Source organism: Lepidochelys kempii, chromosome 1 (genome assembly GCF_965140285.1).
Source record: "Lepidochelys kempii isolate rLepKem1 chromosome 1, rLepKem1.hap1, whole genome shotgun sequence".
Lineage (NCBI taxonomy): Eukaryota > Metazoa > Chordata > Testudines > Cheloniidae > Lepidochelys > Lepidochelys kempii.
The window spans coordinates 74,042,482-74,066,356 of NC_136380.1; the positions used below are offsets into that span (position 1 = coordinate 74,042,482).

A 23,875-nucleotide genomic window follows, 5' to 3' on the forward strand; every position below is an offset into this window, starting at 1 on the left:
TGTCAGGCTGGAGGGAGGTTACCAGTGGAGTTCCTCAAGGATCGGTTTTGGGACCAATCTTTTTATTACTGACCTCGGCACCAAAAGTGGGAGTGTGCTAATAAAGTTTGCGGATGATACAAAGCTGGGAGGTATTGCCAATTTAGAGAAGGACAGGGATATCATACAGGAGGATCTGGATGACCTTGTAAACTGGAGTAATAGTAATAGGATGACATTTAATAGTGAGAAGTATAAGGTCATGCATTTAGGGATTAATAACAAGAATTTTAGTTATAAAGCTGGGGACGCATCAATTAGAAGTAACGGAGGAGAAGAAGGACCTTGGAGTATTGGTTGATCATAGGATGACTATGAGCTGCCAATGTGATATGGCCATGAAAAAAGCTAATGCGGTCTTGGGATGCATCAGGAGAGGTATTTCCAGTAGGGATAAGGAGGTATTAGTACCGTTATACAAGGCATTGGTGAGACCTCATCTGGACTACTGTGTGCAGTTCTGGTTTCCCATGTTTAAGAAGGATGAATTCAAACTGGAACAGGTACAGAGAAGGGCTACTAGGATGATCCGAGGAATGGAAAACCTGTCTTATGAAAGGAGACTCAAGGATCTTGGCTTGTTTAGCCTAACCAAAAGAAGGCTGAGGGGAGATCTGATTGCTCTCTATAAATATATCAGAGGGATAAATACTGGAGAGGGAGAGGAATTATTTAAGCTCAGTACCAATGTGGACACAAGAACAAATGGATATAAACTGGCCACCAGGAAATTTAGACTAGAAATTAGATGAAGGTTTCTAACCATCAGAGGAGTGAAGTTTTGGAACAGCCTTCCAAGGGAAGCAGTGGGGGCAAAAGATCTATCTGGCTTTAAGATTAAACTCGATAAGTTTATGGAGGAGATAGTATGATGGGATAATATGATTTTGGTAATTAAATATTCATGGTAAATAGGCCCAATGGCCTGTGATGGGATATTACATGGGGTGGGATCTGAGTTACCCAGGAAAGAATTTTCTGTAGTATCTGGCTGATGAATCTTGCCCATATGCTCAGGGTTTAGCTGATCGCCATATTTGGGGTCGGGAAGGAATTTTCCTCCAGGGCAGATTGGAAGAGGCCCTGGAGGTTTTTCGCCTTCCTCTGTAGCATGGGGCATGGGTCACTTGCTGGAGGATTCTCTGCTCCTTGAAGTCTTTAAACCACGATTTGAGGACTTCAATAGCACAGACATAGGTGAGAGGTTTTTTGCAGGAGTGGTGGGTGAAATTCTGTGGCCTGGGTTGTTCAGGAGGTCAGACTAGATGATCATAATGGTCCCTTCTGACCTAAATATCTACGAATCTACATACTCATTGTCTTATTTTTCCAATTCAAACTCTATCTTCCAATTAGATGTTAGCTTTAAAAAGCTCTGTTAAATGTTAGAAAATCATGACCACAACAACAACAGCGAAAGATTTCCAGCTAGCTCTGTTGAAACTATTTTTGAAAAAAACACCTATGTATATTGACTTGGGGTTTCAGTGAACATCAAAATTCATAGTCTCTCTAGTTTTATATTGACCTTAATTTCACCTCAGTCAATAGTTACCTTTTGGGTCAATAACTCCTGATGATCACCTCAACAGAAGTCAATATTATAGCAAGTTTCTGATAGTGCCAGCTATAGTTAAGGTTGAAAAATAGTTTCCATTACAGCTGCCTGTTTCCAAACACTCATCTTCTAAATGTTGCCCTGATAATATTCTGGTGAACTGAGAGCACTCGAATTCTTAGTTTTATTTCAGTTATTGGTCTCTAAAACAATTTCATTTCCTCAGCCACAGAGGAAGGGATTATGGATAAAGTAGATGGTTTCTCAAATCTACATTTTGTCATGATTCCGACAACACTGTTTACCTATGAGTTGTTTTATCCTTATTTGACAGACACTGTAAGAAAGAATACAGCAAGCAATGAAAATATGTCTCTCAGATATCAGTCTGTTTTCAACGTTTGTTGTTGTTAAAACTTTGCGCTTTTTTTTAAGATGCATTTTTGGACATGTTTTTCAATAGTTGTAATGATACTTAACTGCTGTGCCATGTTGTTTTGTATTCCTTATAACGGAAAAATCACAGTTCATTAACTTACTGAAAGGCTTACTGATTTCTAAGCCTTTAGGAACAATGTTGTGGCTTCTGTTTACTTTGGGATGTTCAGTAATAACAACATTTAACAAATTCCTCCCAAAGGAATACGGATATGCAATAAAAATGTGTTTCTTCTAAGTTGTATTTTCAGGCTTTAGGTGAAAGATCCAACAGCATAAACAAAAGTACTTTTCAAAGGTTTTATGAGAGAAGTATCTGAAGTTCAGGGTCTAAATTCTCAGTTACCAAGAATTTACACCACTTCTCAATTACCAAGAACAAAACAGGACTCTGGGCCTAAATGAAGCTTTTACACAAACACTGTTCTTCACTCATTGTCATAACATCCCTTTCCAAGGAGATATCCACAAAAGAATGCAAATTCTATTAAAATCCCTAATATTTTCTTGGAGAGGATCCACCTGATCACTCCATTGGTAGGACAGGGTTTCTTCCATTCCAGTATAGTAAGCACATCCTTCAGTCCGTTAGAACTAGAAGATCTTAGGAGAATTACAGAGTCCAAGAGTGACCTGCACAGAAGCAGAAAGCTCTCTGCACCAGTCTCTTTCATGAAAATGTAACTCCCTGTGGAGTTGTGCTATGCAGTCCACACAGAGCACTGCCCTCAAATTCCAGGTCTGAGGGGAAAACAGGGAAGGGGAGTTTCATGGTGCATGGAGATATCACTACATTACTTAATGCTGATGGGTAATTATCATCTTAACTAGACAAATCCTTGTGGAGACGGAAGGGGGATGACATCACAGAAAGAACCATTCAGTGGGATTCTGAGCAACAATAGATCACCTCGCAGAACTACCCAAATAGATTCAGCTTGCAGAATTGGGGCATTTGTGTGTATCTATGCATGTGTTATTGTCTTCTGGTGGCTCGCCTACAGAACTGACAAAAGATCTCCTACTATATGATCCATTAATTGTGATTTTTAGTAGAAAGATTACAGCTCCCCCAAGCTATGGAGAAGTATGAGAGATTCATTTCTTAATATGTCTGTTGTCTACAGGACATGGGTTAACCACAGCCAAATTCTTACCTAGACCTGAATAAAATGGAAGCATTTTTTAAAACTGGAATTCAAGTAGGCTTCGCAGAATTTGCCTTTTTTTAAAAAAATAATTTCACCGGATAATATTGATGTTTACTGTTAAACTTTTTCCCCAATTTTTATCTATTAAAATTTTCAGCTATGGGAAACTATGGAGGATCAGATAATATTTGTTTAATGGCAGTAGATGTTGAGATTCAAAAAGTTAAAGTTTTATAACTGATAAAACACAAACACTTTATGTCAAAACATATGAAGTACATCAAACTCTGATAAGTTTTCAAGCAGCTTTTTTCTTACTTTGTCTATCTCTAATTTTTGATCATCAAAACAGAAATAGATGGAAATATTTATTCACCTTTTTGTGTGTGTTTGGTGAAATCAACATTTACGAATAAAGATGTAACCTTTCAAGCCTAAATACCACTGTAAATCCTCTCCCTAGTTCCCAGAACATTTTTAGCTTATTTGGGGAGAAAGGCAAAAAGGCAAAGAGAGCGCTGTGGTGTTCTTGAAGCTTGGGGGGCACTTAAATTGCAAACAACCACTGGTCCCTTCAGTCTCCTCTAGAGGCGCTCTGTTTAAATAGGTAGTTTAAAAAACACAACAACAACAACAAGAAAACAATCCAAAAACTTGCCAACAGAGAGGCATGTCAAATTTAAACTATAATGCAAATGTGGGAGTTCATTCCCAAAGTCTGTCCATCTAGGGTATGTCTACTCTGCAGCTGGGACTGAGCCTCCCATGCTGGGTAGACAGACTCGGGCGAGTCGAGCTCAAACTAACACATGAAAAATAGCAGTGTGGAAGTTGCAGCTCAAGCAGCAGCTTCGGCTCTGAAATGGACGCAACCCTCTGGGTCTCAGCAAACCCGTTATCAAGCACTATTAGGAATACTGAATTAAATGGACAAGTAGTCTTCTTTAAGCAAGGTGGGACACATAGTGCTGGTCCCATTTAGAACAGCAGAGTGGAACTTGTACTGATATTGATTTCAGCAGAACTTCACATTTAAGTCTAAAAAAAGATGAATTTATAACTCTAAAATAATGTAGGGAGGGAATTTTGCATACATTTATCGAGTGGTGAAACAGTACCCTACAGACATAGCATGTGTCTGTGGCAATGCTAATTCTTATTTCAATTAGAGCTTACTAGCTCTCTTGTGCCTCATTTTTACAAGGAAAAAAATGAGAAAGGCATCCCTGTGATTAGCTCCTACAGCCACCTTTTCTGTGTATAGTCTGAAATGACAGCCACAGGGGTAAAAATGATTGCACTAAAATGTCTACTAATGAGGCCCCTGTAGTACTGCTCCAAGAAGGACCATATTACCTTTGTCAATTTCATCTCTCTCGCTTTCTTTTTCCATCAGCTGGAAAAATACTGATTGAGAGGGGTTTTTTTTTAAAGGAATTATTCTTGTTTAACCTTCGTAATAATGATGATTGCCTTTTTGTAAGCCTAAAATATTCAACACTGAAACTAAAACATTAACTGTTAAAACTTCCAACTGACTTTTCTTCTCTGTTGCTAGATATTGTGGGTTATAGCAGAGACGTATTGTTAGCCAAACATACATCGAGACTGTGAGGCATGTGAAATGAGTGCAATATCCTCACTGATTAACAGCAAGCCATAATGTGTAAGGAAAGACTAGTATAACTTCCTATACCTGTTAAAGATGTGTTCTTGAGAAAAAGTTTCTACCTGGTCTTAACATATGAAAGATAACAAATAAAGGAAAGGAAACAAGACAGAATTAAAACAAAAATCATTGAACAAACAGAATAAGGACATAGTAAGTAGGTACAGATGAATCATGTGAGGACTAAGAAAAATGACAAGGTGGTTGACAGGGGTTGGATAAATGAGGTGGAGGAAAAGGACAAAGAGAGAAACCCAGGAGCTAATTTTAAAATATGAAGGGTAACACTCAAATCAGTATTTATCTGCCGAATTCAGGTTTACTCCAGTCCTATAATAACAATGTAAGTGACCACAATACTGCAACAACTGAAATTGACTAAAAATAGTAACAGAGTCTTCCTCTACTATAACTATTGGGAGCATCCATTGGTTTGTAAAGGACCCAGAAAGGATGATCAAACATTCATATGGGATCTTTTGACTTTGAAAGTCTCTAGCTTGGATCTTGTCAGAAAATGTGGCACCTCCAGAAAGAGAAAACAAACAAACAAAACAATTTGCTCCTGGTACTGTGCAGCAGTGCCAGACATGGAGAGGATGAAATAAACCTTTCCTCCCTTTAAATACTTGTACCAAAGACAGATAATCCCAGTCCTTTGCTAAAGGACAAGGAGTGGTCCAGGTTAATGTCCACAGCAACATTAGCCTACCCCATGGAGACAGGGCTATAGGGCAAACTCTCTCTTCTTGCTACAATACACAGCAGAAGTAACCTCAGAGGGTATGTCTACATTGCGTCCAGGAGCAAGCCTTCTAGCCTGGATCAACAGACTGTACTACAAGGCTTGCAACAGTGTACTAAAAATAGCTGTGTAGGTATTTTGACTTGGGCTGGATCTCAGGCTCTCAAACCTACCTCTTCCCTCAGGCTTGAGCGCCTGAATTCCAGCCTGGGTTTTCAATGTCAAAGCAACATCAACATAGCTGTTTCTAGTCTGCTAGTGCAAGCCCTGCTACCACAAATCTATGGACCCATGCTGGGAGGCTCACTCCCAAATGCAGTGTAGACATACCCAGAGAAGAAGTACATGTTGCGTCCTGTAAAAGGCAGACTAAGGACACCGACACATATCCCAACACTGTTCCTGGAGGTATTGTGTCTGCCTTAGGTTCCATGCCCCTAAGAGACCCCATCAGGGAGATCTGCCTCCATTTCTCTCTGACAGCAGGACTGGGCTTTAAAGGTACCATCCCTAAACCTCTAATGACAACCCATACAACCATCTAGACTCAGAGAGAAGTTAAGCACTTATGTGCACACCGCTGTTTATTGTTTTATATAAATATCTGTGCTTCACTTTATTTCTGAAGGCTACATTCCTGTCAAGTGACAAATCATGGACAGCATGTCCTCCCTTGATTACAGATTGCTCATCATATAGTATGAACCTATTATTTTTAGCAAAAGTGTTATTACCTCTTGTTAGTATGTACCACACTTTTATTCCACTGTACTTTGGCACTTATAGTAGGATGAGATAATTGCATCAGTCTTTGAAACACCTCATCAATGGGATTCGTGTGAAAAGATTCAGGAGGAAATATTTGTAGCTAAGAGGAATAATTGTTTGGACAGCCTCTTGTTGCTTCAAAACATAGTGGGCCTGATTCTATTTACACTTTATACCACTCTAGAGTTTTAAAAGTGCCTTAAAGAGGGTATAAACAGTAATTTATTTTACAAATTTACTTTACAAAGCCAGAAAGGAGTAAAAGTGGCCTTAGTATAAATAAGAATCAGGTCCAGAATATTTAAACATTTCCATAGAATATGTTTCAAACTCATGCTGCTGGTAGCAGAGAACATATTTGTCACTCTTTATAACTGCAATATTATTCCTGATTTTAACAACCTGTTATAATGGCTCTTCTCACAAGGTTGGCAGTGAGGTAAGAAGAAATGGTATCTATGAAGTAAAGATTAGTAGACAAATATCTTAACTAGAGGTACTAGAAGAGTAATTTCATCTATCCTGTAAATTCGACATCTTGTGATTAAGAAATGACAAAATCCGAAAGAGTTGTCAAATTGTTTTGAGGCCTACTATAATTTGTATCTGTGTGTGTGTGTGCGCATGCACGCATGTACAAGGATACTCCTAAAATAATTGACTCTTTCCATATAGTTAGTGGAGCTCCTGAAAATGAGAAGGGCCACAATCAGCAACATTTTTGAATAGCCTAAAATTCTCCTTACTCCATATTTAGGCCCCTGCTTGATTTTGAAAAGTGCTGAGCACTCACCGGCTCCTATTAACTTTCTTATTAGCTTAGGGTTCTAGGCTCTCTTCTCTGTGTATGTAGAAGTATTGGTATGAGACGTTAAATTTCAAATCAGTTTTCTTTAGCACTACTTAGTAAACTGAATATGGTTTTTGATATCCCCCATGTGACTCAGACTCCTTGGATCCCTTGCTCTTTGCAAATAACTCTCACCTCCAACCTGTTAAACTCACTACACCAAACACATATCAATATTTATCCATAAAGATTAACATGTAAGGTATCTACAGAAAGCTCATAACTTGTCAAGACTCAATCACTGTGAGCTATATGTACAGGAAATATTTAAGGAATAATGTATTTATTTTGAAGTATGCTTTACGTATGCGGAGTAGAAATTAGTCACCAGGAAGTAATGTGTCTCAGTGATGACCCATTCAAGCAAGAGGGAGTTGTCAACCCTTCCTAGTCAGCCACTGAGGTAATGCAAGTTTCTTTTGTCTACACTTGCCACATCCCAGAACAGTCCATGAAAAAGAGTCAAAGATAACTGCAAACAACTACAACCACTTAGAGACGAAAAGGAACATTATAGCAGGCAGGAGATCTCTATGGCTATCAATAAAGACAAAAGATGGAGTGTCGGAAAGAGCGCTCTATCCATTCACTAAGGAAACCCCTTACGCAATTAAGCACTTTCATGAACAGTTGGATCCTGGTTCTTGTGAAACCAACCAGCTCTGAAACAGACTGAACTCTATGGGAAAGCCTACTTTATTAAATAGGAGAGGTAACTATTGATAAGTGTAGACCTAGGTTCGCATTTTATTATTTTGTTTTGTGTGGTAACCATTCGCGTCCATCATTTTCTGTCACTAATAGTTAAATCTTTACTCTCTTATAAATAAACCGACTGCTGTTTTATTATAAGTGCTCACAACTGCTGTGTGGTTTACAGGAGCAAGAGTTCAACATAAAATTGGTAAACTGTGGTACTCTGGGACTCAGGTATTGCGGTTCACCTATTGTTAACCTGCAAGGCAAAGTTAGGGCTGACATAGCGACTAGAGTGCTTGAGTGGCTCAAAGGCTGGAAGTGTCCAGGAACTGACACCCATCTGCTACAAGAAAGGCTCCCTCTCACTGGAGGCCGGGGTATGAGGAGACACCCTGTCCAGGATTCCCCAAGAAGAGTCACACCCAACTTCTGCTGTCTAGTATTATAGCTTAAAGGCTGTGCAGGAAAGGGTTCATGGATCTTTGCTGTGCAAATGAATTCATTACCTTATTTATTTTTTATCAAATCTGGGGAAGCATAAGTCATATAGATTAAATATTTATATCCCAGCCATATGATCAGATTAGTCCAGCTATTTAAATCTGCTGTCAGTTTTCTCAACAATGGAACAAATTTGGCTTTACATGATGATTTCTGCTCAGACACTGCTTAAAAACCTTTTGTTGCTATGTGAAAATGATAGGATGGGGGAGGGTAACAAAGTCTGTATATGTGCACACATGACGTGTGTGTGCACGTGCATGCATATAAACAGAAGTACCCAGGAATCCTTTTAAATTGAGTCTGAACCTTGAAATCTCACTATCAGTTAAGCAATATTTAACCAAGAGGTTAGCAAACTTTTTGGCCCGAGGGCCACATCTGGGTGCAGAAATTGTATGCAGGGCCATGAATATAGGGCTGGGGCAGGAAGTTGGGGTGTGGGGTCTGGGATGGGGTGCGGTTTGCAGAAAGGGGCTCAGGGTAAGGGGATGGGGTGCAGTAGGGCTGTGGGGTGCAGGAGGGGTGCAGGGTGTGGCAGTCATCTAAGGGCAGGGGGCTCAGGGCAGGGGGTTGGGATGCATAGGGTATGTGGCAAGGGGCTCAAGACAGGGCATTAGGGGGCTCAGTGCAAGGGGTTGGGGTGCAGGGTGCAGGAAGGGTTCGGGGTGCAGGCTCCGGCCTGGCACTGCTTACATCAAGCGGCTCCAGGGTGAGCTCCCTGCCTGCCCTGGTCCCACACCAGTCACGGAAGTGGCCAGCATGTCCAGCAGTGGCTCCTGGGAATGGGGTGGGACAAGTGGCTCTTCCGCACGCTGCCCTCGCCTGTGGGTACCATCCCCGAAGCTCCCGTTGGCCGCAGTTCCCCATAGTTTGCCCTCCCCTGATTTAATCTATTCTTCAACATTTATACAATCTAATCAAGTCCATCCAGTGCATACTGTGTTGGCAAGACGGTAGACTCCTTCACAACCATCTGAAATCAGTCAGAAGGTTTAAAAGAGGGCGTTCATGAGCACGCAGCACAAAAATTGAGAAGTTGAGGACAAAATTAATCAAAGAACCAATGGACATGAAAAGAAGTTTAATTGACTATACATCAGTGCTAGGAGTCTGGGTAACAAACAAGAAGAACTGGAATTGCTCACTTATGAATATACATTTGATCTAGTTGGTATTACTGAAACTAGGTAGGATGATTCACACTACTGGAATGTTAAAAATCAATGGTTATAATGTATTTAAGAAGGATTGAGGGGGCAAAAGGGTAGGGGGAGTGGCACTCTAGGTAAAAAAAATGGCATTGCTTATTTTTGAGTCACTAAACTCAGAAGAAAATGATCTTGAATGCTCATGGATCAATGTCTAACAGATAAAGCATGAGAAGTGGTATTAGCTGGTGTCTGCAACAGACCACCAAATTACACTAGGGATCAGGATGACCAGCTCCTTATGCACCTACCTACAATGTGTAAGAAACAAAAGCTGCGTGATCATGGGGAACTTCAATTTGAGTGACATATGCTGGAGGTCTCATGCTGCCAGTATTAAAATATCCTTGAAACTTTTAAATATTATAGATGATAATTTCCTAACTCAAAAGTGTTACAGCAAACACAGTGGAATTCTTAGCCGTTTTCCTAACGGATAACAAACCAAAAAGTAATGCCAGCTTATGTACAAGTGCTTATGACATGATTTATAATGTGCAAGCAGAATAAAGTCCCAACCAGTAATAGATATACTTAGTGCTTTAATAGGGTTAATTTCACAAAGCTGAAAACAATTATGAGACAAATCAGCTGGGAGAAATATTTTCATCAGAAAAATGTGAATGATAATTGGGAACTATTAAAGAACACCATACTAGATGCCGATAAAACCTACCTGGTTTAGAGGGGGAGGGAAGGCATCTGTAAAAATAAAAATAATATATAACAAATGAAAGAAGCAGTTAGGAATTGTAGAAAATTGCTAAGAGAAGCCAAGAGACACAAGGAGCAATCTATGGCCAGTAGAGTTAAGGATATATGAATTAGTTTAAATATAGATAGATAGATAGATAGATAGATAGATAGATAGATAGATAGATAGATAGATAGATAGATAGATAGATAGAAACAAAATGAATCGAGAAAATGGTATTGGTCTGTTACTAGATGGAAATAATAGAATTATCAAGAATAATGCAGAAAAGGTAGAAGTGTTCAATAAATATTTCTGATCTGTATTTTGGAAAAACCAGACAATACAGTCTTATAATGTGGTGATAATACTCTTTCCATTCCCCTAGTATCTCTGGAGGATGTTAAATGGACACTACTAAAGTCAAACTTTTTTAAAATCAGCTGGTCCAGGTAACTTGAAATTCTAGAATACAAGAGGTGTTCAGGAGATTAGTGGACCATTAATGTTGATGTTTAATAAGTTTTGGAGCACTGGGAAAGTTCCAAAAGACTTGAAGACAGATAATTTTATGCCAATTTATTTTAAAAAAGGGTAAATGGGATGACCTGGATAATTATAGCCAGACATTGATCCCAGGCAAATTAATAGAGCAGCTTTTTATGTGACCTGATTAATAAAGTAGTAAAGTAATTAATGAAAATCAAACATGGTTTATAGAATATGGACCCTATCAAAATTACTCGATATCTTTCTTCTTTTTTCCCCCATGAGATGACAAGTTTGGTTGATAAAAGTAATAATGTTGCAATAATATACTTAGACTTCTGCAAGGCATTTGATTTGACAATGCATGACATTTTGAAGAAAAAACTAAAATGATATAAAATTAACATTGCATACCTTAATGTATTAAAATGTATTAAAAACTGACAGGTGTCAAAATTAACTGTAAACAGGGAATCATCATCGAACAATAGCAGGCAACAATATTGTGTGTTTATTTCAGCAGTGAGGGATATAGGTAGGTTTGTTTGAGAATGATTATGATTAGACCTAGTCAAATTTTTCTAAATTTGGACTAAATCTTGCATTGAAATTTTAAATTTTGATGGAAAAAAAGACAGACTTTTTTTTAAAAAATATTTTTCAGACATTAGCTTGAAGTTGTCTATCCTTTGAAACTGAAAATATAATTTTAGTTGAAATGTTGATTTTTAAGGGGAAAACAAGAGGCATATTCACAATAATATCCTCTGTTGTTGAACCAGATTTCATTACTTTTAAGAGACAATGTTTCTGATTTAAAAGACACAACTGAATGTGTTCCACACATCTGTGCCTGCCATTTCTATGTCCACCTCTGTTAATACATGCTTATCACCACATTCTATTATCCTTAAAAACGTTGTCCACTGTGTAATTTTTGCATGAAAAGAGATAATTTTTCCTCTGCAGTAGAATGTTTCCTATTGGCTGGATTTGTCAAGAGTGAGACACAAAAAACAGTCTCTTAAATTTTCAAAGCTAGAATGAGTTGAAGATACACAATTATCAATTCAAGATTTTGCTTTAAAACTGGTGTTTAAATTTCAGTGTGTCTGAAACAGCGTCACCTAACATAGTTTAAGTTCTTACTGCCTTTTCTTTATTTTTAAAAAATGTCTGTGCCAATGACTTGTTTCTTTTTCATAAAAAAATCCAGTACGGCCAATCAACTGCTGTGTTTTGTAAACTTTTCGTACTTTGATTTCCCCTATTATCTTCTGAATTTTTGTTAGACTAGATCTTAGGGGACTTTTTATGTTGTAATTCTAGAGGTTTTAGTCATTAGTTTTGTTCATCCATACATGCCAGGTGCAATCTTTTACATCAAGCTGAGACAGAGATTAGTTTGCCCCTTAATAAAGTTTTGGCTGTGTCCCATAGTATGGATGTCTTAGCTTCAGATACATCATTTGTTTTTAAGCAATCATTTAATATTGAACATACCTCATCCACTACCACTGTATACTTCAATTGTTCTTGTTTGTAAACTAATTTGAGGGTCATTTTTGGTGGAGATTTTGAAATTAAATTCCACTATTATCAGAGCATGGTCAAACTGTATTATTGTGCCAATTTCACAATTATTCAACTTGCCATTGTTTTCTCTGTTGATACCGAGTTTATTGAAGTGTATATGTTATGACTTATTAAAGATATTGCTTCCAATACTCAAATTCATATTCAAGTGTCTAGGGATCTCAGTACGATATGGATGATATAATCTTGAAAGCATGCTCAGATATGCTGAGGGCTTTATGTTCTTTATCAGATTAATGCTTTATCAGCACTGGTCATCATTTATTTAAGACCCACTCCAAGTCCTAGAAAAGTTAATTGGAGAATTTCCACTGGCCTTGCTGAGAGGTTGATCAGGCCCATAGTGTCAACAGCATACTAGGTGTAACAGCATATTATATGTTTGAGTAATGTGTGGAGACAATGTCTCTGCTCTACAGTGCTCCACAAACCATATTTTTTAAAATGTGCATGCCAGTTGTGTAGGAGTTTCCTGCACAGGAAAGCAATAGAAATATGGCTGTATTGTGAAGTTGTTTCTTACCAGAGAAATTTCTACTTTGCATTCCATTAAAAATGACTGCATGATTGTCTGCTTCAAAATCTGTGACATGTAACTGAAATAGGAGGGTACTTTACCCAGCACTCTGAACACCTTTCGAAACCTACTTCTGGGTCCTTTGGCTGTCAAGATCCTACAATGGGTCCTATTTTAGAGTGCCATGGCAGGTTCTGTTCCTTCCTCTCTCATACCTATCAAGGTTCGAATACCATGGCAATAAGTGAAGTTCTCAATTTCATCCAGAGAGAAGTCCATGTCTTCTTCTCCTTTTTCAAAGTTGAGACCTTTTTCCCCATATGTATACTAGCAATTTTTGTTTTGCTTAATAAATATGTTCTTTTGACCCACCCTTGCGAAAAATTGTCTAGCTCTCTTTTAATCTCTCCCATTTGGTCACAGTGTTGGTTAATGTCACTGATAATGAAAAGGGGTGAAATTCTGCCCCCAAATAAGTCAATGATAGTTTTGCTATTGATGGTAAAAGAACCAGGATTTCACCCAAGGTGAAGACAATCATGGAGCAAAGGAAAGTGAATCTACTTTCTGAACCCACCCCATGTGACATCACAATGCACCCAGTGTGACAAAGTTCCTCCTCTGCTTTGGTGGGTCCTGCGCTTATTAGCGGATATGCTTGCTCAGAGGTCCACAGCAGCCCTCAGTTTGGCCACTTTCGTGGCTCAAATCTGCCATTCACTCAGTTAGTCTCATCACTGGCCAGCATGGGGAAAAGGAAGAAGAACAATCCCCGCAGTCTCTGCTGATCCACTTAGTGAATCGAGGAACAGGCCAGAGACCTTCCCCTCTAGTGGAACCCACAGTCCAGGTCAACTCCTCCGGTATCAAGTAGGGAGTTGGAGGGACGGAGGGAACCCGAGCCCACCCTCTCCTCCGGGTTCCCACCCAGGGCCCTGTGGATTGCAGCTGTCTACAGTGGCTCCTGTAACAGCTGCAACTCCCTGGGCTACTTCCCCATGGCCTCCTCCCAACACCTTTATTCTCACCACAGAACCTTCCTCCTGATGTCTGATAATGCTTGTACTTCTCAGTCTTCCAGTAGTATGCCTTCTCACTCTCAGCTTCTTGTGACTCTTGCTCCCAGCTCCTCACACACTGAAGTGAGCTCCTTTTTAAACTGAGATGCCTTGATTAGCCTGCCTGTCTTAATTGATTCTAGCAGCTTCTTGAATGGCTGCAGGTGTTCTAATCAGCCTGTCTACCTTAATTGTTTCCAGAAAGTTCCTGATTGGTCTGGAACCTTCCCTGCTACCCTACCTAGGGAAAAGGGACCTACTTAACCTGGGACTAATATATCTGCCTTCTATCACTTTCCTGTAGCCATCTGGCCTGACCCTTAATCAAACATTAAAAGCATTTATTAGCAGCCTGATTTATGAGGAGATTCCCCCCTTTCCTCTTTTGTCTTCCTATATTGTGGCAGTTAACTCTTCTACTTACGTAAATTATATTCAATTTTATGAATCTGTATGCTTATATTGACAAATGGTTGTCACACCAAATTTTGTGGTATTAGTCAATTTGATTTAGTCGGGGTATGATTCTTGAGAATCAAGTCATTATTAATTGAAAAATATATGTCATTAAAGTTTTTGCAGTTTTGGAGTAGATCCTGGTTATTGAGTATAAAATGTAGGTGAAACAATACACTAAGGCAGATTCTCATTTTTCCCTACATAACTTCTTCATTCCTTGACAAAGTTTCATCATCTAGGTTTGAAATCTTCCATGTTCAGCTAGTTACCCTGGCAATATATACTTCTCCTTTGAATACAGTTCTATGGGTTTTACTGTTTCTCATATCTATGGGGAAAGAACTCATCAGCTTGGGAGAATGCCAAAGTATGAATTTTAATAAAAACATGTCAAACAACAAACTTTCCTTAAATCAGCATATGGGTCTGGGGAAGTTTTTTTCTTTTAAGTTTGGATTGCTCTACTTACTATAGTTTGCTGCTGGTGTTTTAAGACAGAAGGGAGGAAATTTTAAGCCTTAAAATTCTTTTTCAGCAACACCTATAAATTATTTTTAGGATATCATATTCTAATGAACTTAATGGTTAAATGTTGGACTCTGCATTGTCCCCCAGTTCTTCATCCAGCCAGTAGAGAGATCTATAATACCCAGTGTACAGGAAAAGAAAATACAGTCTGAAGCCAGGCTCAAGACAAAGTCAGAGGATATGTGTGGGCCACAGGCAGTAAGCTATGGAGGCAAGACTAGGCAGCAAACAGCCCACAGCTGGAAATGGAACATCGAAGAGCCAAACAGAGACACATCCTGTTGTTGCCAGGCCACACCAGTTATAGGAGGAAGACATAGGGCAGCAGCATCCAGCCAGGATATTATGGAGGGGTTCTGAGACTCTTATCTTTCAGAGACTTGTTCTAAGGATCTGGTTTGAAAACTGTTGATTTGATCTTTTGTGTTGCAATTTAAAGGAACTGTGCCTATTTCAGTTTCTGGCAGACCTAGTAAAGTAATTCTCTGCCACACAGAATGTAAAAAGTTGGAACTCACTGGACGGTTGGAGTCTGTACAGCTGAGTGCTCAGAGTGCCTTCAGCACTTACCTCCAAGTTTATTATATATACACAGTGTATGCTACCAGACCGGGGTGGGGGAGGGAGGAAGGGTATACAGTACTATATATGGATACACCACACCCACACCCCCTCTCCCTCTCCCACTCCTCCTCCCCCTGCTCTTTGGGAGATACACACACACCCCTCTAGTCACTTTTGAAAATCTTGGCCCCATTATTCAAACATATTACAAGAAATTTGATGAGAACAGTGAAAGTCAGAGAAGTATCATGAGCCCTTGTTTTGATGCACCATAAGCAGAACCAAGAAAATGCCTTTTCAATTCAACAAATGGAAAGAGCTAAACTGGAAATATTAAATAAATACATGGATCAATGATGCATTCAGCATTTCTCTGTCCCCCACATATCATTTAGTTACACATGCTGAAAAAGTCTCATAAATAAGTAGAGAAAATAAGGAATTCCTTTACTCCTGAGTATCTTATTTCAGAGAAAGTTCTTGGGATTTAAAACACAGCCTAAAGCAAGTGATAATGCCAAAAGATTAGAAGTAAATATCCAGCTAAGAAAGAACTGTGTAGGGCAGCCAAAGTAAAATGATGTTTTATAGCTCATCAACTTCTCAAATGGAGCATAGGGGTGATGGTGAATATTTCTGCAATCTTCACTTTTATAGATGCAGGAACATAAAACAAGTTTAGAAGATCTGGTATTTTAGTAAAATGCATATGGTGTGACTGAATAGCTCTTTTCTATAATTTTTGTGAGGACAAGACTGGTCAGACAGCCTTCTTCTGAATACATTATTCACGAATGTAACAATCACCATATTTCTTCATAGGATTTATTATTTTAATTCACTGAAAAGTTCTGGATAAAGGGAGATAAGATTATGCCTCTAAATATTGGTTGTTGTTAATGTTTGTTTTCATTCCCTTCTCTGTCTGCTGAACCAATAGAAAAGACAATCCTGCAGGAATAGACACGCTGGAGCAGATTTCCCTACAGCACAGCTCTGCCAATTTTCAATCATTACTTGAGCTAATGTGTGCCAGCTTCAAAATACCAGCTTTCCTCAAAAATCCTCAGTCTTGTTTTCTACCCTAAGCAGCATTCCTTTGCATCTGGCAGGGAGGAAACCACAATTGATAGGTACAGTGTGCTTTATGATAAGGCACCAAGTTAAAGGTCTGTTCTAACTCCTTATTCAAACCCAGTCACAATTCAATACTGAGAATGCCAACACCTTTAAAAGAAAACAGCATATGGCAATGGTAGATACCTAATTACCTTAATGAAATGATATAGTTCTCATGCAAAGGGTAAATGAAAGTTTAGATACACTATACACTAATATAAACACACCAAAATCTACTATCCTCATAAAAATCACAACATTAATTTAATAGACACCTTACAGTTTTGTGAATACTTACCAATATTTATTATTAAAAATCCAACCTCAAAAATTAGACAAGAAACTAAAATAAGGATAATACTTCCTGTCATCCACCTTTTGTCTGATACAGTTGCATGGTCTTTAGGGCACGGACTACCTATAACTGGGAGAATCTGATCTCGGGTGGGACCTTAGGCAATACTGAAATAACAATTTATAATAAAATATTGCTTTCTCCAACACACAGAGCTAAGCATAATTTTTCTTCCCCGGGACTCATTTATTTCAACTTGTAGACTCTGTGCATTACTCTTAGGTTCCAGCTATATTACTCTGGTGTAGAAATGTTCCTGGTTTCTATACCCCTTGTCTTACGGGAAGTCTATTTTGAATTTGTTGTTACGGGCACAGACTCCTACAATTTAGTCAAGTGGTTTGGATGTAACTAAATCAGACATGGCAATTGCCCTTCTTGTGTGTGTGCGCGCGTGTGTGTGTTAATGAAATATAACTTCTGTAAAATTTCAAATCCTTCAAAATATGGGTTTGTACTGTTTACAGAGCAGGAAATGGACAACTAATAATCCCCCCTTAAAGCCATCCAGTAGATCAGTAAAGTATAAATTTGGAATGTTTTATAGACAGATGCTCTCGAAAACTTCATTTTAAACACAAACCATACTGAGTTACATTTTCAATATCTCCTTCAACACAAAACTTCCCCTCTCCAAATATACGACACGCCGGCAGCTCTCTGCACATTGGGAGGACATAGGTGGCTGAAAAGGTGTAGAGGTTTTTATTTTGGGGGTGGGATAGCTACACTCTACGGCAGTGGTGGGTAACCCGAGCCCACGAGACATTTGGCTGACATTTACTGTCTGCAGGCACTGCCCCCCGCAGCTCGCAGTGGCCGCAGTTCCCTATTCCCAGCCAATGGGAGCTGTGGGAAGCGGCGCCTGCCGGAAAAGGGGTGCAGGGAGGTGCTGTCCGCCGCTTCCCACAGCTCCCATTGGTGCCTGTGAACTGTCAAAGTCAGTCAAATGTCTCGTGACCCACAAACAGATTACCCTGATGGGTTCCATGCGGCCCAGGGGCTGCAGGTTGCCCACCACTACTCTATGATACGTTCTCCTGGAAACAATCCAAAATGGAAATGTCAATGGACCTCAAACCAGTATTAACGACCCATAAAGGGGACTACAATATATATTTGCAATTAGGAAGCTAGAAACACTATATATGGTCTAGGGGGAGAGGAGATAGCCAAAGTTGCCTGAAGATGACTGATTTATACCACTACTGGGAGGCCCCATCCCCTTCCCTTCTGTAAAGTTCCCGTCTCATGCAATCAAAACATGTTCTGTTAGGGAGCAATCTGAAAACATAACAGCTGAAAACAGTTTTTGAGCAGGGGGATGTTTGTTTTTAGTTTAACGGAAGCTGTACATTTCTATATCTTCAACAGATAAAAATGATATATCAGTTCATCATATGTTGGTTTTTAACTGTTTGGATTTATTTATTTTACAAAACAAATTCCACCAACAAACACAGGAAAAAAGGGAGTATGTGTGGATGATAATGACTTCCACTTAAGAGAGTGCAACTAGGTTCAAAAGGATGCACAGCTAAACACCTGGATCACAAATAACTTATAATTTAGTCTCTTATCTGCAAAAAAAACTACACCCAAAATGATTACCACAACTGCCCTGAAAGTCACATATATTGACAGACATATGTAGATAGGAGTGAAACTAACAATTTTGATAAGTTAATATTGGATTTATGTGCACAATTATAGTAATATTTCACAAAACAATATCCATGGCATCCATTTAACACACTTAAATTTAGGTATGAGCATTTAAAATGCACTTGGCAATTAAAAAAGACAAACAAAAAAACCCCACCTTAATCTCAAACACAGCATTCATTATCCTTGTGGTGGAATTAAGTGAAATTTTAACACAGAAAGAGCTTAAAACATATAGAATGCTTCTGGGGACTGGGAAGAATACAATTACAGGATTTCCTCAATGGCTTCCAAATTTGGGTCATGATTTATGAAAACACTTAAGCATGTGATTAAGTCTCACTGACTTCACAGGAATTAAGCCCATGCTTAAGTGCTGTCATGAACTGAGGTTTTATGCAATTCATAAATACTAAAAAAATATGTAACTAAACCTTCTGAGACAGACCTTCCCTATCAATAACTTTGGTGAAGTTTTCTATGTAGTCTGGAGTATGAATATGGCTATATTTGGGCTCTTGTGTCTTATACAAATTCCAATGTGATGCCCATAAACACCAAGAAACTTGGTGTGAGTCCTTCTATACTTCTTTTTATATATGTATTGTTTATGCATTATATATGTAAATACTTACACACTGTAGGCAGACAGACAGATTCATTCACTGGTTCCACATTTATTCTCTTTCCCTCCTATTTTCAAGTATGACAAGAGTTGTGAAAGAGATGAACAATATATAAGTTACTTTTCTGTCTACAATAATTGTAGTAATCTATTGAGTTCTCTTTTTTTAAATCAAATCAATTATATTGAAACCTTGATTTTTTTTATATACATTATAACTCAATGATGATTTACAGATGTCTGTCACTTTGCAAATGTTAGGATCTCAAAATATATAAAAAGCAGACCCTTAAATTTGAAAATCAAGCTGTTTTTTCCCCACACACAAAATGTGCCGTAATTCCAAGTAAATTTGTGTCTGGTGCTGTGTCATCCCCAGACTGGATTAATGTAATACCCTTTATGTGAGACTACATTTACAGACCACTCAGAGTCTTCATGTGGTACAAAATTTGTGGAGGGGACAATGGAGATTAAATTGCACTGGCCTTCTGTTTGCTTTCAAGTGTACTTCAAGTTGTTTATTTTAATCTTTAAAAGCATATTGATCAAGAGGCCACCTCTTCCGCTGCACCAGCTGTGGCAACAGATATCAGCAGATGCATTCACAGTAACAGTTCCTTGATCTGAACATCTAGGGGCAAAGGTGTATGGCCGGCAAAGGTGTATCACATACAGATTACAGGCGTAAATGTGGATATATGAATCCACATATATTATACTATACTATACTATCATCATGGCCAGCGTGCCAAGGAGCTATTGTACTAAAGTGCAAGCAAAGTGTGGTTGTTTACTTGTCAAAGACAATATTTACTTTATAGTAAGCTGATGATAACCGAACTCATGTTTTTAGCCACCAAAATATCCAGAGAGACTCAGAACACATCCATTGGTGGTGTCAAGGTTCCTCCCCCACTCTGAACTCTAGGGTACAGAGGTGGGGACCTGCATGAAAAACCTCCTAAGATTATCTTTACCAGCTTAGGTCAAAACTTCCCCAAGGTACAAAATATTACCCCCGTTATCCTTGGACTGGCCGCTACCACCACCAAACTAATACTGGTTACTGGGGAAGAGCTGTTTGGACGCGTCCTTCCCCCCAAAATACTTCCCAAAACCTTGCACCCCACTTCCTGGACAAGGTTTGGTAAAAAGCCTCACCAATTTGCCTAGGTGACTACAGACCCAAACCCTTGGATCTGAGAACAATGAACAATCCTCCCAACACTTGCACCCCCCCTTTCCTGGGAAATGTTGGATAAAAAGCCTCACCAATTTGCATAGGTGACCACAGACCCAAACCCTTGGATCTGAGAACAATGAAAAAGCATTCAGTTTTTTACAAGAAGACTTTTAATAAAAAAATAGAAGTAAATAGAAATAAAGAAATCCCCCTGTAAAATCAGGATGGTAGATATCTTACAGGGTAATTAGATTCAAAAACATAGAGAACCCCTCTAGGCAAAACCTTAAGTTACAAAAAAGATACACAGACAGAAATAGTTATTCTATTCAGCACAATTCTTTTCTCAGCCATTTAAAGAAATCATAATCTAACACATACCTAGCTAGATTACTTACTAAAAGTTCTAAGACTCCATTCCTGTTCTGTCCCTGGCAAGAGCAGCATACAGACAGACACAGACCCTTTGTTTCTCTCCCTCCTCCCAGCTTTTGAAAGTATCTTGTCTCCTCATTGGTCATTTTGGTCAGGTGCCAGCGAGGTTACCTTTAGCTTCTTAACCCTTTACAGGTGAGAGGAGCTTTCCCCTGGCCAGGAGGGATTTCAAAGGGGTTTACCCTTCCCTTTATATTTATGACAGGTGGCTAGCATATTAATGAGACAATTTGAAAAGGTGGGCACAACTCTTAGGCCTAGATTCTGATCTTAGTTGCTGAAGTGTCAATCAGGAGTGACCAGGGTTTAAATTCAGCTGGAGCTGTCCAGAGCACAACATCGGTAAATAGTCCCTCCCTCTCTCCCTCAGAGTTTTTATAGCTTGTTGGGAGTATATGGGGGGATCCAGGAAATACTGTTAGAATTTAAACCCTGGGTGTGACTCTAGTGAAGTCAATGAAGTGGCAGCATTGTGAAACTGCTGAGATAGGCTTTAGGATTTATATTTCATTCCATTTCTGCTCAGTCTGTTAATCATTCTTTGTATTTAAGTCTTGTTCTTTTCTAAGTACACTAAAGGGAGTTAACACAATAAATGTAACCACTCTCCCTAGTCCCTGGATTATAAACACGCTAGGACCATCTATGCCAATGGTGGCCACACGTGACCAGTAAGGGTAATCCACTGGCGGGCCGCAAGACCGTTGGTTTACATTGACTGTCCACAGGCACGGCGCCCACAGCCCCCAGTGGCCACTGTTTGCTGTTCTCGGCCAATGGGAGCTGCAGGAAGCAGCGTGGGCTGCAGGGACATGCTGGCCGCTGCTTCCCACAGCTCCCATTGTCCGGGAATGGCTAATGGCAGCCACTGGGAGCTGCGGGTGGCCGTGCCTGTGAGCAGTCAATGTAAACAAACGGTCTCGCAGCCCACCAGCGGATTACCCTGATGGACTGCGTGCAGCCCACAGGCTGCAGGGTGCCTACCACTGATCTACGCCTTCCCAATTGGCAGACTATTTCTTCAGCACATTTTCCAGTATATTGTCTACTTTAGTTTTAGATGTCTGAAGTAATTGTGCTTTCAGTCCTTCCCTTTGGGATTTCTTACACAATCTAGTAAAACATCACTATGGAGACATTCACTGATATGCAACGTAAAGTACCATTTAAAAAAAATTCTACCTATTAATCCTGTTTATATCCCTTTGTACTAGAGCTAAATCATTCTTCTAGATGGCTAGAATATATTCATTTGTATTGTTTAAAAAAACCACAAAAACACACATTTAGTCCTAATTTTACACTCCTAGAGCAGAATCTGAAAACTTCCATTTATATATAGAATACAACAGTACAGGCAACGATCACAGACAAGCGCCTCATGTGCTCTTTCACATCCCAAGTGGCAAAGCAGTCCCCAGTGTAATGCTCGGGATAGTGTAAGTTACACCAGCAGCCAGGTTGTTCCTTGGCCAATCTGTGAATCAGGTGAATAGAACAGTGGTTTTGAGCCACATTTCTCATCACAAAAAGAAAAGGAGTACTTGTGGCACCTTAGATACTAACTAATTTATTTGAGCATAAGCTTTCGTGAGCTACAGCTCACTTCATCGGATGCATACAGTGTAAAATACAGCGGGGAGATTTATATACACGGAGAACATGAAACAATGGATGTTACCATTCACACTGTCACAAGAGTGATCTGGTAAGGTGAGCTATTACCAGCAGGAGAGTGGGCGGGGGGTACCTTTTGTAGTTATAATCAAGGTGGGCCATTTCCAGCAGTTGACAAGAACTTGTGAGGAACAGTGGGGGGCGGATAAACATGGGGAAATAGTTTTACTTTGTGTAATGACACATCCACTTCCAGTCTCTATTCAAGCCTAAATTAATTGTATACAGTTTGCAAATTAATTCCAATTCAGCAGTCTCTTGTTGGAGTCTGTTTTTGAAGTTTTTTTGTTGAAGAATTGCCACTTTTATATCTGTAATCGAGTGAACAGACCTAAAAGTGGCAATTTTACTCCTTTTCATATCCTGATATCACTAATTCACCTCAAGTTATTCTTCTAAGCTTTACATCATAAAGAGACATTAATTTCATACATCTGTTGAAAAATTCTTCTACATCTGTGATACCCGAGTCTTCATTTTATGTCAAAAAAATGAAAATTGATCATAAATTCCTTTTTTTAAGCACAATTTTCAATTTTCCCCCAAACAGAAAATATTCTTGCCTAGCTCATGTCATCTTTTTCTTCTAATGAGCTATCCCTTCTGTGTGCACTCACAATCTTGTGAACCTACTTTCACTTTTTCTTCAGATGGAGATAAAAGAAACACAACAAAAAAATCAATCATTAATTCAGTTGCTGTATTCCAGAATGAACCTTGACCTTGCAATTCATCTGTGTCTTCAGTGCTTATGAGTTACAGCTGTCTATCTTTCTTCAGGTATAATTTGACATTTCACAAAAATTACTGTAAAACTTCCATAGATTTTATGCTACCATTCTGGGGTTCAATAATTTACTTCACTGAGACAAGGTAGCAGTCCCTCACTGCTATCAGTGTTCACAAATCTAAAGTAGCAAATGCACATATGGGTGATTACATTTAGGCTTAATACTAAACCTATTTGTATCTTTAAGGGAAAAAATAGAAAAAAAAAAGAAATGCCCCCCTCCTGCTTTGCCTATTACATGCCATGACCAGCAGAAATACAGCAAGGAAGTAAAAGTGGGCATTACTATTAAGTCGAACTATAATGTAATATCACTCAACAGTATAAGACGATCTGGAGCTGTACATCTTGATTTTCCACACTCAAGACATGAAAAACTCCCTTTGACTTTAACGGGATTTACATAGAGAAATCAGGCCATCTGGAAGCTGCAGTGTTACTAGAAAGATTCTGGCCGGGATCATGGACTTCATAGGATGGAAGAAATTT

The 23,875-nt window shown here is 39.1% G+C and overlaps 1 protein-coding gene across 11 annotated transcripts in view; it reads right to left on the bottom strand.

Annotated features, from left to right (window-relative positions):
- The window catches only part of PCDH9 (protocadherin 9), an 892,742-nt gene that overhangs the window by 485,510 nt on the left and 383,357 nt on the right, over positions 1-23,875 (bottom strand). The window contains exon 3 of one of the 11 annotated variants that reach the window (XM_073346327.2): positions 19,309-19,366. The exons of the other annotated variants lie outside the window; for them this stretch is intronic. Coding sequence (XP_073202428.1) covers positions 19,309-19,366 — 58 coding nt within the window. The remainder of the gene's footprint in view (positions 1-19,308; positions 19,367-23,875) is intronic. 11 annotated transcript variants of the gene reach the window in all.